The 16,251-nt window shown below is 41.1% G+C and overlaps 1 protein-coding gene across 16 annotated transcripts in view; it reads left to right on the top strand.

Annotated features, from left to right (window-relative positions):
* The window catches only part of KIF1B (kinesin family member 1B), a 144,197-nt gene that overhangs the window by 94,217 nt on the left and 33,729 nt on the right, over positions 1–16,251 (top strand). For 15 of the 16 annotated variants that reach the window (XM_063436177.1, XM_063436176.1, XM_063436175.1 and 12 more), the window contains 4 exons: positions 12,187–12,283; positions 12,639–12,787; positions 13,356–13,534; positions 14,342–14,479. In XM_063436177.1, coding sequence (XP_063292247.1) covers positions 12,187–12,283; positions 12,639–12,787; positions 13,356–13,534; positions 14,342–14,479 — 563 coding nt within the window. Of the gene's footprint in view, positions 1–2,177; positions 3,683–12,186; positions 12,284–12,638; positions 12,788–13,355; positions 13,535–14,341; positions 14,480–16,251 lie in introns of those variants that run through there. The other variant, XM_063436184.1, reaches the window with a different exon arrangement.

The raw sequence follows: 16,251 nt of genomic DNA, 5'->3' as shown, positions 1-16,251 counted from the left end.
GCTCTGTATATTGCACGGAATAGGTAGAGAACGCGGCTCTGTATATTGCACGGAATAGGTAGAGAACGCGGCTCTGTATATTGCACGGAATAGGTAGTGAACGCGGCTCTGTATATTGCACGGAATAGGTAGTGAACGCGGCTCTGTATATTGCACGGAATAGGTAGTGAACGCGGCTCTGTATATTGCACGGAATAGGTAGAGAACGCGGCTCTGTATATTGCACGGAATAGGTAGAGAACGCGGCTCTGTATATTGCACGGAATAGGTAGAGAACGCGGCTCTGTATATTGCACGGAATAGGTAGAAAACGCGGCTCTGTATATTGCACGGAATAGGTAGAGAACACGGCTCTGTATATTGCACGGAATAGGTAGAGAACGCGGCTCTGTATATTGCACGGAATAGGTAGAGAACGCGGCTCTGCATATTGCACGGAATAGGTAGAGAACGCGGCCCTTTGTGACACAGAAAGATAAGGACGAATGCTTTTGTGTGCTGGATGGCTAAATCTTAGAGGGAACACAATGTGTGAAGCAATTCCATGTCATACCTGGGTTATATTCCCTGTGAACATCCTGTTTTTTTTTTTGGGGGGGGGGGGGGGGGGTTTGTGTTTCCTAAAGCTGCTCTCCAGCGATTGGTGAACTGCAACTCCTATCATCCTCAACCAAACTGAAAGGATGCTTGAGTTTCAGTTCCTATGGGTTTACCAGTACCTGACTTGATGGGGTAAATGGTCCATGCTTGCTGTTACGGTAATTTAGGAGCCCTGACTCTTGGAATCCAGCTGTGATATGATATACGTCACTTTGTTCTCCGGACACAGTAAATTAACCTGGTCTTCTGGAGGCCTCACAGTGTCTGAGTCCTGTGTTATAATCGCACTCTGCATGCACTCTCACTTGTCGCTGCATGCCATTTTCCCTTTCATTTTTCTCCCTGGTGTAACTTACCCAACAGTTTAGGCCTGTCTGTAACTATGATCTTGTATTGACTGATAGAACATTTCCAGACACTCTGCGTGGTCATGGAGTATGGTGGGGCATTTTTTAAGAGAGAGAGACATGTATGATTTTCCTGATTTACCGATTTATTTATTTTTAACAAGTCTGTGTTATTGTAAGTGTACTTACCTCTGCTAGTCCAGTCAGTAACGATAAGTACCTGTAAAACCAGATTGCAAAATTCTCACTTCCTTTATAGTGTCTGCGTGGACCCATCACTAGGCATTTTGCGGTTTCTTTGTAGAGTTATATGCTGTATAAGACACTGATTTTGAACTGCAAAATCAGCCCTCTCGTTTAGCTGTGAGTGTATATATGTGTCTGTACATTTTATTTTATTTGGGGGGAGAGGGGGGGTCTGAATTAGCCCAAATGTTTCTCAAATAAAACTACCATGAGTTCAATTTTCAGATTACATTGCATACCATCCGAGTCATGGACAGATTTAGAGTTAATGTGTGGGATATTGTGCCCTAAGTTAATTCTAATATGCCTCAGAAAAATGGATGCACATTAACGCAGGAAAAACCTCCTTAGATCTGTGACGGGGAGAATGACTCGTATTGACCATTCTGGTGCCAGATGTGGTTCCTCCCCTTATGCTGTATTTATATTTTAAACTGGATCTATTGCGAAGACCACACAGAGCCTCCGAAATCACTTGCAGTGTTCTTTTAGTATATAAGCCTCTTCAGTAACATTTCTGTCTAACACTTTGTTCTGTCTCTGGATTATATAACTCACCCAACGCCGATCTTATTGGCAATAGACTAGAAACATCAGCATCTGAAAATTGCATCTACTAACCAGCGTTTACTCACCTACTTCTGTCTTCTTGCATCTTGGAGTGGTGGTTTTGCTGTGCGGAGATACAGGATTGGAAAGTGTGCAGTGGGGGCAATGCTTATGTTCTCTTTCCACCTCTTAATCTGTGCTCTCTTAATGAAGGCTGCATTTCTCTTCTTTCGACTTTACACATGCTGTAGGTGAGGACTAAACAATTTCACCTTTTCTTTTAAATTGCTTTCCTTATTTGATTTTCCACATATTTTCTTTGTGCTTTTTTTTTTTGTATTATAATTATTTTTATTTTTTTTTAAGTGTTTCCATTTTTATTTTATTTTTTCTTTGTTTCTTTTGGGGCCATTTTGATTTTGTTTCTTTCCCAAGGATGCGGACTCCGATAGTGGGGACGACTCTGAGAAGCGTTCGTGTGAAGAGAGCTGGCGCTTAATTACCTCGCTCCGGGAAAAGCTGCCCCCAAGCAAAGTACAGAGCATAGTTAAGAAGTGCGGTCTTCCCAGCAGTGGCAAAAAACGTGAGCCAAACAAAATGTACCAGATTCCACAGCGGCGGAGACTAAGCAAAGATTCCAAGTGGGTGACCATTTCGGACCTGAAGATACAGGCTGTAAAAGAAATATGTTATGAAGTGGCATTGAATGATTTTCAGCACAGTCGTCAAGAGATCGAGGCACTTGCCATTGTTAAAATGAAAGAGCTCTGTGCCATGTATGGCAAGAAAGACCCCAATGAGAGGGACTCGTGGCGAGCAGTGGCTCGGGATGTTTGGGACACTGTGGGTGTAGGAGATGAGAAGATTGAGGATGTTGTTGCTGTTGGGAAAGGGCCCACTGACATGGATGATCTGAAGGTTCATGTTGACAAGCTGGAAGACATATTGCAAGAAGTAAAAAATCAAAATAATATGAAGGATGAGGAGATAAAAGCTCTAAGGAACAAAATGCTGAAAATGGAGAAAGTTCTCCCGCTGATGGGATCACAAGGGGAACGCAGAGTGCGGGATCAGAGCGCTGAAGGGGAGAGGAGGATAGTGGCAAGTGAGAAAGTTCAAGGGAATGGAGAAGTGCCAGTTAAAGAAGAAAATGTTAACTGCCAGGTTGAAAATGATCCATTGACCCGTCGCGGACGCTCACAATGGATGAGACAAGAGCAGATAAAGTTTAAAAATCTCCAACAGCAGGAAATAACCAAGCAACTACGCCGTAACAACGGCCCCCACCGTTTTATCCCACCAGAAAACCGCAAACCTCGCTTCCCTTTCAAGAGCAATCCCAGCCACAGGAGTTCCTGGAGTCCCGGAACTCACATTATTATCACAGACCAAAAAGTAATTGAGGTCAAAATCCCAAAAGAAGCAGAAATCAAAGAACAAGAGGAGGTAGAACCAGAGAAGCAAATATGGAGCCCCTATAGTCATGCTCGGAACCAGCAATGGTTACAACAGCAGCAACAATACAGGCCTTATAACAATAACCATAGTTCCCCTCCAGCACGTTGGAGAAGCAACTCTTTAAATGGTCATCAGAAGGGACTCCGACGTCAAGCATCAGGCTCATCTGAGTCTCTACAGTCCTGTGATTCACAGCAGACTGACTCTCAGCAGAACTCCTATCAGCAGCATTCAGCTTACCAGCAACAACAGCAGAACTGGAGCACTTATTATGACAATGAAAGTGGACTGAACAACTCCTATCACAAGCAGCCTGACCGACCCCACCACTACAACCAGTTTGTCACCCCACCTCGTATGAGACGTCAGTACTCTGCCCCCAACCTTAAATCTGGCCGTGAAACAACAGTCTGAAACCACCTAATGCATGAAAGAACTCTGTCAAGTGTTTCCTCAAATGTTAAGACACAAGATGATCAGCACTATTGTGGGTTTGTGGGGTGGGCGATTAGAGTAGGTCCATGCCCACTCTGACCCAAGCATACTTTCTTTTTTTAATACAATTGGTTGATCGGCCATAGGAGTGTTGGGTGTATTCTTGGTTGTTGGTTTTTTTTATCTGGTTAGTGTTCATTGCCCAGTAGATGGGAGGGAGTATTGATTTGATGGTGGGTCTAAATGTCTTTCAAACCTTGCTTTTTGCTACCTCTAACTAGTAAGCAGTGGGAACCCCTCCATCCATGTCCTACAGGCACACCTACCTCTCCCACCCCTGCTTCCTGTGCAGTATTAACCTTGCCTATGTACCCCTTATGCCAGTACACACATTATCCTCTTTAGTTTAAGTGAAATGTTTTTATTCAAAGTGAACCACTTTTTCTTTTTAATGTGCACTGAAAACATGTCTAACAATCCTCCATATAACCCATTCCTTTCTAAACCATCAGAACCACTAAATCATACTGAAAGGAGACTGAAATCCGTCTTTAGAGAGGATTCATTGAGCCAAGATGAAGCGATAACAATAGAATGTTTCCGTTACTGAATCATGTACAACTCTCGCAATGTAACCGGCCACCATTATGAGATTCTCCCCCAGAATGTGCTACTTTGACTACCCTATCCTGACCCCATCACTCATTCATCTATATGTTGCCGTGGCCATAGTGTCCTATTACCAAATGGTAACCACGCACATACAAAATTAAACTGTGTCAAATGTTTTAAGGCTTCATGAAATCACGTTATCCCAAACAAATCTGTGATGGCTTGACCTTACCCTGTAGCCTTACTATAGGCAAAGCATTAAAGGAACACTATAGTCACCTAAATTACTTTAGTTAAATAAAGCAGTTTTAGTATATAGATCGTTCCCCTGCAATTTCACTGCTCAATTCACTGTCATTTAGGAGTTAAATCACTTTGTTTCTGTTTATGCAGCCTTAGCCACACCTCCCCTGGCTATGATTGACAGAGCCTGCATGAAAAAAAAAAAACTGGTTTCACTTTCAAACAGATGTAATTTACCTTAAATAATTGTATCTCAATCTCTAAATTGAACTTTAATCACATACAGAAGGCTCTTGCAGGGTCTAGCAAGCTATTAACATAGCAGGGGATAAGAAAATCTTAATTAAACAGAACTTGCAATAAAGAAAGCCTAAATAGGGCCCTCTTTACAGGAAGTGTTTATGGAAGGCTGTGCAAGTCACATGCAGGGAGGTGTGACTAGGGTTCATAAACAAAGGGATTTAACTCGTAAATGGCAGAGGATTGAGCAGTGAGGCTGCAGGGGCATGTTCTATACACCAAAACTGCTTCATTAAGCTAAAGTTGTTCAGGTGACTATAGTGTCCCTTTAATCTGGAAGAAATGCTGCTAGCATGCCTGAACTACATGTTCAAATTAGGATAGAGGACAACATTTTGGGGGTAATTTTATGGAGCGGTAAGCTTAATACAGTATGGCCAGAATTGAAACAGTTAATTTTTCTTACCTGTCACTATTGAATGCATGTTCTGGTTGTTCCCCCACATTTTCTCTCTGTTACCAGGTAGTGTTTGGGCTTTATTATTATAATTTTTATTTATTTATTATTTATATAGCGCCATCAGATTCCGTAGCGCTGTACAAAGGGTGGACTAACAGAAATTTAATTGTAACCAGACAACTCAACGTACAGGAGCAGAGAGGTAGAGGGCCCTGCTCAATGAGCTTACATGTTAGAGGGAGTGGGGTATAGTGACACAGTAACAGAGGGATTGAGGGCCTGCTCGGTGAGTTTACATGCTAGAGGGAGTGGGGTATAGTGACAGTAACAGAGGGGTTGAGGCCCTGCTCAGTGAGTTTACATGCTAGAGGGAGTGGGGTATAGTGACAGTAACAGAGGGGTTGAGGCCCTGCTCAGTGAGTTTACATGCTAGAGGGAGTGGGGTATAGTGACACAGTAACAGAGGGATTGAGGGCCCTGCTCAGTGAGTTTACATGTTAGAGGGAGTGGGGTATAGTGACACAGTAACAGAGGGATTGAGGGCCCTGCTCAGTGAGTTTACATGCTAGAGGGAGTGGGGTATAGTGACACCGTAACAGAGGGATTGAGGGCCCTGCTCAGTGAGTTTACATGTTAGAGGGAGTGGGGTATAGTGACACAGTAACAGAGGGATTGAGGGCCTGCTCAGTGAGTTTACATGCTAGAGGGAGTGGGGTGGAGTGACACAGTAACACAGGGATTGAGGGCCCTGCTCAGTGAGTTTACATGCTAGAGGGAGTGGGGTATAGTGACACAGTAACAGAGGGATTGAGGGCCCTGCTCAGTGAGTTTACATGCTAGAGGGAGTGGGGTATAGTGTCACAAAGGGTAAAAGTAGGGGTACGAAGTAAGTTGTTAGAAGAAAAGCTTTAGTCACTAAACAATGATTCCAGTGAGCTGCTCCATGACTTGCAGACGTAAGGCAAAAATCTCTGACTCACTTGTTCCAAAGCCGATTTGACTGTTTAGTAAATAGATCCCCAAGCCATACTTGAAATGGGGTGCTGAGGTTCTATATAACTTATAGAGCAGATTCAGTCTCATGACTTGTGAACATCTCCGGAGCTTACCTGTGATGGTTATTGTTTTAAGGGACACCATCATAAAAATAAACGTTTTATTTGTTAATTTTTTCATTTTTTGGTAGAGGAGGAAATGTTGTATAAACTAACTTTTTGTTTATTTTACTTAACTGCTTTTCAGCTAATCCTGTTATCTTTCTCTGCATCTTGATTGCTAAAACGCCCAGCTGGGTCCTATTTTATGAGAGAGCAGAGATTGTCGTGCTGGGCAGTGGTTTCATGTGACTGACTGAGCATTTGCTTCCAGGCATGTTTCTGTATTGAGGGAGGCGTTCTGTTTAGAGTGGCGATGTCAGATTAAAATTAAGAGTTTTTAAATGCAAGTTTATAGAGAGCGATTCAGGCACAAGTGATTTCAGTACAATCAACATGATCTTTTTTTATTTAACGCTTAAAGTGATTCAAGCAAGTGCCTTTCTTCCTACACATATTGTCTTAAAACTGCCGCAAGTTGCAAACTTCACTGAAGCTGTAAGCCCACCCCATGACTCAAATTTGTCTTGGTGGAAGCTGTGCTTCCCTCTACCTATACAAGTACTTGTATTATCCAGAGTTTGCTCAGCACCTGATTCTGAGGGTCATATTTCAGGATTTCAGGAAGAGCAAGCTGAGAACGGATTTACTACTCCCAGAAAGTACTGTTGCATTGACTGATGGCCATGTTTGATATTTCGTGTAGCTCCTAGCCGTAACAGTGCATACAATCCGTCACAGTAATAGGGTTGTAAATGATTAAATGCACTGGCAGAGCACAAGACACATGTTGAAAGTGTTGGTGGATTCTGCATTCATTTTCGTGGAGGGATCAGCAGTCGTGTATTCATTGTGTGGAGTCTGCGCAATATGCAATCGTTTATTGTTCGAAGGCCAAATAAAAGCAGTTCTGTTTTACAGGTGAGCGCTGTCTGTGTTGCATTACTCTGTTGGCTATCACAAGCTGAATAATTCTGGAAGGAAGAAACCAGCTAATGGGGATTAGGCAAAAAAAAAGCGAATTAGTTGGTGTTTTCTGATGAAGTTAATATTCTCATTGAGCTTGGAAGTTGGTCTTGTTCAACTTGCATTTGTGAGTGGACATCCCCTCTTACCACCATACTTGTGGCTCTGTTACCAACCGGGGTCTTTGCAAAACATGCAGAGGTGAATGCTCCAGTGGTAGTGAGGTGGCCGAGAAGTTCAGGGGAAGATTAGTTATACTTACCTGAACTTGTCCTCGCTGTCACAGTCATCTTCTTCCTGGTGGTCTTCTTCTGAGGTCTATGGCGGATTGTGCATAGAGGGCTTTGTGCCGTTTCTCAAGCTTTGTCAGGGATATGGAAAGGACAGTCCCATCTTTGTTTTATGTTATTCAGTGAAATTCCAACACCGATATGAAATACTCATTCTGAATGGGGGATGACTTTTTCATGTACCCCTAAAGGAAACTGTACATGCATGTTTTATTTGGGTATATCTACTAAATTGTAAAAATAATCAGTGGCGTGTTTCTTTAAATAAGAGGGCTAACTTCCACCACCAGACCATGTAAGGTGTCTGCTGAGATGTGAGAATACGTTTAGAAGATAAGGACTGGAATCTTTGTTCTATAATACATCGGACACAGGTTGAGTACTACACCGCTTCTTGGTTTATTTTTAACACCTGTTGTGAACTATATAAGCAGTGTCCTTGTCTACTGTAATGTGGAGGCAGCATGGCTTACACAGGGTGAAATAGGTCTTCTTTGTGTAGAATTATTTTCTCCTTGTTTAAAGGGACACTCCAGTGCCAGGAAAACAACGCGTTTTCCTCGCACTGCAGGTACCCTCTCCCTCCCACCACCCACCCATGTTGCTGAAGGGGTAAAAACCCCTTCAGTGACTTACCTGAGACCCCCGCCTATGTCCCTCGGCAGTGGTTTCGGGTCCGCCCACGCTCCTACCCCGCCGACGTCATCAGCACGCACATTAGACCTCTCCATAGGAAAGCATTGAAAATGCTTTCACTGCTTTCCTATGGGGAAGTGAGCGACGCTGGAGGTCCTCACACAGCTAGAAACCAGGAAGTGCCCTCTAGTGGCTGTCTAGAAACATTGCAGTTTCTCCAAAACATGTTTTACTAAAGTAGACAGCCACTAGAGGCGCTACCTGCAGTTTCACAGAGTATGACTTTGTAAACGATGCTGAACGTCCTCACGCTTAGCATGAGGACGCCCAGCGTGAAAAGGCCCATAGGATATTGATTCAGTGCTTTCCTTTGGGGTTTCCCAGATTGCACTGATGTTGATGCAAGCAGTGCCCTATTCAGAACCGAGGGACATTGTTGCTGGTATCAGGTAAGTATTTAAAGGTTTTCTTTAACTTTTCCATGGCTAGGAGTACAATGTTAGGAATACAGCTTTGTCTTCCTTTTAAAAAGGTTGTTTTAATAAAATTATTGGACACACCTAACTTCTGTTTTTGGGTTTAGAATTTGTTGAGGCAAGTCAAGCACAGAGGGAGATAGTATGTCATTAAAAGAGTAACACAGGCGTTCATTTTTCAAGAGGTTCGAGGAAGTACAGAACTGTCGAGCGTGATATGGGTTAGAAAATTGCTCCCCAGCCTTTTTGGAACAGTTCATAAAATGACATTCCAAAAACCATAACCACTACTTATTGTAGCAGTTATGGTTTAAAAACACTATGGATATTGTCCGCCTCATTTTTATCAATTAGCTGTTAGACAAAAAAACATATTGAGGGAAATTATAATGTGTTCACAATATTTGTATGGAAATGCAGGAGTTGGCCATGGTGAATTGTTGGGATACTTTTTTTTTGGCTAAACTAAATTGACAACAAGCCTGAATAAATGTAGTGGTGCTGAAATGGTTAATGTCGATTTGGGAACTGCACTCACGGAATCCTTGCAATATAATCACTGTATTCACCAACCCATACTGTAATCGCTAGAGGTTATGTGTCTCTTTAATTCTGGTTGGAGTTTTCTCATTGCCGAACCGAAAAGCAGAATACCGAAGATTTATTGCACTTAAAGATCAACTGTCAACACAAATACATTTTTTTTTAATATAATAATCCTGTCAAGTTTTAGAAGGAAATAGATTGTTTGTTAAATGAAGTATATGTAAAAAAAATGTGAGAGAAACTTCTTCCTACCGTTAGTACATGACAGGATCCTTAAACACTAACTGTAAAGTAAACATTAAAATGCCTGCAGGGATTGTTAGAGATACCGAACAATTACATTAAGCTGTAGGTGATCTGGTGCATCTAGTGTCAATTTAGACCATATAAAATCACCTTGAATCAGACAGTCTCTATGATCTTCCCCGCTTCACTCCTTACACAGAAACAGGGAAGACGATAGAGACGTACTGTCTGACCCAAGGTCCGTGTATATGGCTGCAGGATCCCGTCCTATACTAAAGGTAGGGAATAAGATTTCCAAATACAAGAGAGAACCAAATTATCTGATATAGCTTTAAAAAGCAACATGAGATAAAAAAGTGGGATAGCACATACAATACAAATGAATGAAAATACAACCTGTATAACAGGACGTGATCTTGAACAAATCTAAAGGATAATAAATGATATATAGTGAAGTTGTATTTTCTATTCATTTGTATTGTATTGTATGTGCTATCCCACTATTTTAGCTCATGTTGCTTTTTTAAGCTATCAGCTAATTTGGTTTTCTCTTGTATTTTATGTTGAGTGAGTGAGGTATACTCTTGGTGATAGCACATTTCCACTTTTGGGGTTACGCTATAGTACATTTTTCTATATACGTTTTCCAAATAGCCTTCCCCCTTTTATTCTTTTTATTTTTTTTAAACAAAGGAAATTACTTCTGAAGCAGTCTTTGCTTGGGATTATTGATGTTAGAATCTGAATTTTATTGAATATTATAATGAAATCCACTTCAGTAAGCCTTACCTTGGTTGCAAATCCCAGTCAAGGTATAACGCTTTTATTATTTCAGTTGTAATTAAGCAGAATGTGAATCTGATGAAAAGACAGTGATTGGACGTGCATTCATTGGGCTATGTCACAGTATTCACATTGAGCCTCTGTTTTTTCATTTCATACTTTGGCTAAACCTGTCTAGGCAGGATGCAAAATGCCCAAACAAAGTGTGAGATCCTGTATGTATTCCGTACGCCTTCCGTACTGGTGCTGCGCAAAAAGGTGGCATTTCTTCCTTAATGAAGTCGACCATCGTTTCCAGATGTAGGATGTTATATATATTCTACCCATACATGCAGCTGAGTGTCTTCTATAAAAAGCATTTTTTTTTTTTATGGACAGTGCAGCCGTCACCATAGAAACCAATAGAATTTTCACTCGACAGATACTGATTTATCTTTATAGATACCAATATTTGTGTGTTCTTGCACTAGGCTGCAATTCATTGTGGGAACTGTGACGTGTGATTGATTTACCCAATGAATGTTCTATTGTTGCCCTGTATCCCCTCCATTTATTAAGCAACAACTGACTAGGAATGTTTGATCTCCTAGAGCTTTAAACATGCTGTGGTCTTCGCTAGCTGCCTGCTAATTACTGAACTATAGTACTGTGTAAGAATAAAACCGCAGAGGAAAGGCCGGCTTGTGCCTGCTCTTCAGTCTCACTCTGATTACACCCAACACTAAATGGGTTGGTGATCCACAATCCGAGAGTAATGAGCCATCCCTGGTGCGATACTACCTACAGGTTCTTTTACCTGATCTTTACACTGGGAAGGTTAGTGTACCCCCAGAATAGGATTCTTACATATACAAGGTGGGCAATGAGAATATTTTGATTCCTAGTTTAAAGCCATGTTCATGGTGTGTAAACTGTCCGGTATATAACATGTCTGTTCAAAGGCTGCTCTCAGAATAAAGACAAAATGTTCTGGAAACTGAGCCTATTGTCTTGTCTGATTTATTGGTCTTCATTATTAATCATTGAGGGGGTTATTAACTAAACAGTAATTTGTTGTACATTGACAGCTTCAAGTAACATAAACTAAAATGAAAAAATCAGCAGATTAATCTGCCCCCCCCCCCCAATTATTTATATATATGTATGTATGTATATATAGTTATATCGTTTGTTTGTTTTGCCTAAATTTTGTGCCTTGGTTGTCAGTCACTTCACATTACTTACTGTTTTATTAAGCAAATCACTTGTAATTGCAGATCAAAATCAAGGCATTATTAACAATTCTCCACTTTAACCCCTTAATGACCAAACTTCTGGAATAAAAGGGAATCATGACATGTCACACATGTCATGTGTCCTTAAGGGGTTAAAGCATTTTGTAATAAACAAAAGAGAAGTGGAATTTCAAACCATAACATATTTGGTATACCCCACACCACCCTGCTCGAAGCTTATCATTGGGAGATTCTCACATTAGATGATAGACATAGCACTTAAATGATTATTCTAAACATTGCTTTTATATTTAAACAATGCTGTAAAGGGCTTTCCTTACCTCATCCTTTACCAAGATGTCTTTATAGCTCAGAATGTGAGGCCCTTTCTATAATTTTCATTTGTGCGTTATTTTGCCCCAAACTGTTCAGCTCCATTGTTCAAGCTCCACAATTCAGATTGGTCAAATTAACCCCAATATTTGTTTCCATATTTTATCCGGTGCCTCTGTAGAAGTGATGCCCCACGATGGCACGCTTCGTTTCTCGTCATACTCTGCCAGCCTTTGGGTTCACCATCGTGTTGCTCTTTTAAAGCCAATTCCCCTTCTTATTCATGTTGGATTCAGAAGTAGATACCTATAAACCCCATACTTGATTAATAGGCCCCTTTGTCTCTACCTCTTTCTGCCCATCAACCCTTCCTTCTCTGTGTGTTCTACACGCCATTTCTCTCCATCCTCAGGATTACGAAAGCAAACTTCAGGCTCTTCAAAAACAAGTGGAGACCCGTTCCCTGGCAGCAGAAAATGCTGAGGAAGAAGAAGAGGAAGAAGAAGAAGGTAAGAGATTGGTGGATAAACAGAACTTTCGTAACATTCCCAGCTAAAGGAAATGAAGCTTAGCCTTATTATATTACCAGCTCTAGAGATTTCTACTGCTCTAGTCAATCTCCGAAATAACTGCACTTATGTTGGGGACCAACCTGATAGAAACTGGAATTACAGATACCTAAAGGACACCATAGTATATATCCATTGTACATGTGCGCCCAATGGCATAGATCATGTGTCCGGTGCTTAACACAGGATATTGTAACCATGCCCATCACTGCACATACTAAGTGTGCTCCCCCTCCACTGATATCCAGTGTACCCATGTTTAACCATGTCTAAGTGGTGACTCTTATTTTTGCAGTTCCCTGGACACAGCATGAGTTTGAATTGGCACAGTGGGCATTTAAGAAATGGAAACATCACCAGTTCACCTCATTACGGGACCTACTGTGGGGAAATGCTGTGTACCTCAAGGAAGCCAATGCTATCAGCGTAGAGCTCAAGAAGAAGGTATGTAAAAGGAGCGAGGGCAGATCTAAACTTTTGATCTATACTCTTTGTAAGTCAGTGAGGCTGCAAATGTGTGTAGATTGCTACAAGCCTGAAAACACCGGGTCAGTTTTGCCATTTTCATTATTATTTGATAAGCGTTAATCAGACAGACCGTTACAGACAAGTATCTGTGTAGAACGAAGTACTGACACGGTGAGTGACGGATACTGTGCATGAAAAAGATGGATTTCTGTAATGGTGTACAGATATAAGGCACTGCAAGGTTAATATTATCCCAAATGTGGTTTCATTTGTCTCTCTTCAGTTTGTAAACTTCCATGAGGAGGTAAATTATCTCAGCCTTTTAGCACTTAACCAGGGGTGTTATTACTGCCAATAATGTTAAAACTGGTGATTAATGGCTGACCTAGAGAGGGGCTTACATGCTGGAAAGCCCATTAAAAATGTAAAATGTTATGCATATTTATATCCATGATATTGGTGTCTTAGTAAATTGGTCCCAGAGAAGCACAGTGTCAGTGTCCTTCTGGTACCATAATCATGTCACACTTCTGTCCTTGCACAGGTGCAGTTTCAGTTTGTGCTGTTGACCGACACTCTGTACTCACCGCTACCTCCGGAGCTACTCCCTCCAGATGCTGAGAAGATGCCGGAGGATCTGCCTTTTCCGCGGACTATAGTTGCAGTTGAAGTGCAGGATCTGAAAAATGGAGCCACCCATTACTGGTCACTGGAGAAACTCAGGTAGGTTTCTGCTCTCAACGATCTGTGTTTATTCACTATCCTTGTGGGTGGATCCATGCTTGTAAGGTGTAGTTCAATGCTGAATGGGGTCTCTGAAGGCAGCCCCAATCATTTGAAGTGTATAAAAAAGTTTCGAATCTTACACATGAGGTTACAGTCCTGAATCTCAATACTTCTTTTCACAAGGGAATCCCGTCAAAAACAATTATCTGTACCCTTTACAATCCCTCCAGATCTGTATATTTATGGCAGAATAGTGCTGACCTGGGAATTGGAATAGAGAATAAATTCTGCTATATGTAATTCACAAAAAGGATCTAGAAGAGGATAACTTAACATAACTGAAGATGGATGTAAGCCATGCGCAATCTTCCATAGACGGCTGAGTGGACTCTTAAAATGTTTTTTAATAAAATACATTTTAATGCTTTGTTAAAACATGAAAAGTGCTTCTACACCAACGTGAGGTTTTATTGCTAAAGTGTGTTTCTCTTGTTGATTTTAATTTATAGAAATTATTACTAACCTTGTTAATTCTGCATATTTACGGCAATAAGAAGTAAAAATCTCAAACTGCAGTCAGAGTTGTGGTCTTAAATGCTCAAACTATCAAACTTCTGATAATCTTCGTGCTGTTTGCAGCATGATAAAATTGTAATTCCCAAATTATTTTAAGATTGCCTTAATATAGTGAAACCAGTTGGTATATTTATAGATCATCCGGCTCATGTCCCACATCATTTTGAATGTAAAATACATAGCTATGGTCTATGTATGACAATATTTATTTACCTTTCCCTCCCAAAGGCTACGCCTGGAACAGATGCGAGAAATGTACGACCGCGCAGGCGAAATGGCCTCCCATGTGCCTGATGAGAGCGACACCGTGATAAATGGCAGTGACCCGTTCTATGACCGGTTCCACTGGTTCAAATTGGTAGGAAGGTATGTTGAAAGCACGTGTAGCCTTCTTTGTAAATACAGTTGTTGCATGCGCGTACATTGTGTTTTACTGAAAACCATACTTCTTGCCTCCAGGTTTATTCTCGTTTATTGCAGTGCATTTTCAATCACACGAAAAAATATCAGAACAAGCTAAAAAAAAGGGGGGGGGGGGGCGCGCGCGCGCAAGTGCACCGCCTGCGGACACCCATGCATGCAACGCAAATTGGTCAGGGCAAAATCTGCATCTCTGTGACAGTGATGTGAGACTTGGTTTCTGTGTACAGTAAAGCTCTACCTCACATCGTTGTTGCTATGCAAATGTGAATTTTGCCTCGGCGAAGTCACGTTGTATGCCCACTGTATCTAATGCGCTATTCAAACTCTAATCTAATGTGCCATCGAATCTATGTTGTATAGTAGTATCTTCTTGTACAAATGCGAATTACATTCACCAGCGAAAACATTTTTCAGCGTCCAGGTTTCAAACTTTGAATGCGCATTAGATTCAATGACTCATTAGGTTCAGGTAAATACAGTATAACAATACTGTAACAGTACTAGTTGCAAATATTAAAGAAAATAGAACAACATTAATACAGGTCTCAAGGGGGAAAAAATCCTTATAGTAAAAGGGGTAAATAAAAAAGGAATGATATTGATGTCCAAAGCCCGGCTTAAGCCAATCATAATTCAGTTTGCTTGTTTTATGCTTTTCTCACGGTTTTCCAGAGGGGTTGTCTTTGTTTTCTTCCATACTGCTTATTTTTAGGTAATACAGAAAGTAAATATTCACACTGTACACTACTAGCCAAGCCGGATGTATGAACCAAAGAGCGGTTTATGGAGACATAAAATGTTAAATGAGAAAAGAAACACAGGACTTCCAGCCCTTGGCAAGCTACAATTCCAACAGATCTTCCCTATTCGCGTGTTGTGACTTGAACAAGCAAACAATTCTGGGAGTTGTAGTTTTCTTACAGAAACTATGGCTGCTGGTCTGGTTCTTAAAATGTTTAAAACAAGGATTAGTTTCCCCTGTCACTGACAAAAAGAAAAGGCCTGAAACTAGTAGTGGCTTACCAATTAGTTTATGGACCTACTTATTAAATATTATTATTATTGGCATTCACCCACCACGACACGGTATACACTGTGTCCTGGAGGTTAGATACGTTGTATGTCTCTCTGAGAGCCATTAAGGCAATTAAAACAGGTTATGTACCAGGGCTTTGTGTCCTTACTGGAGGAACTGAGGGCAGTTAAGTGCCATGTTAAGTTTGATGTGATTAGTTGCCACAGTGGCTCTGCAGGAAGGTCTCGTTTACTAAGCTGCCATATATAATTAGATGCAGCAGGTAATTAGTGTCACTGTGAGCAATGTAACCACATACCGCCAAACATTTCAAACAGACAGGGGGTGTGACCATGGGAGGGCTGATCTGGGAAATTGTAGTTGACTTACTCATAACAATTTATAGAACTAAAATGGGATTTACACACCAAGAACAATGTATCTCATTTACACAGAATGATTTCTAAACACTGTTATTGTAATTTAAAGACACATTACTGGGAGTATTATTGCTGTGGAGCTCTGTTATACTCAGACACATTACTGGGAGTATTATTGCTATGGAGCTCTGTTATACACTCAGACACATTACTGGGAGTATTATTGCTGTGGAGCTCTGTTATACACTCAGACACATTACTGGGAGTATTATTGCTGTGGGCTCTGTTATACACTCAGACACATTACTGGGAGTATTATT

The sequence above is a fragment of the Pelobates fuscus genome, chromosome 11 (assembly GCF_036172605.1).
Source record: "Pelobates fuscus isolate aPelFus1 chromosome 11, aPelFus1.pri, whole genome shotgun sequence".
Classification (NCBI taxonomy): domain Eukaryota; kingdom Metazoa; phylum Chordata; class Amphibia; order Anura; family Pelobatidae; genus Pelobates; species Pelobates fuscus.
This window is presented reverse-complemented; position numbering and strand designations above follow the sequence as displayed.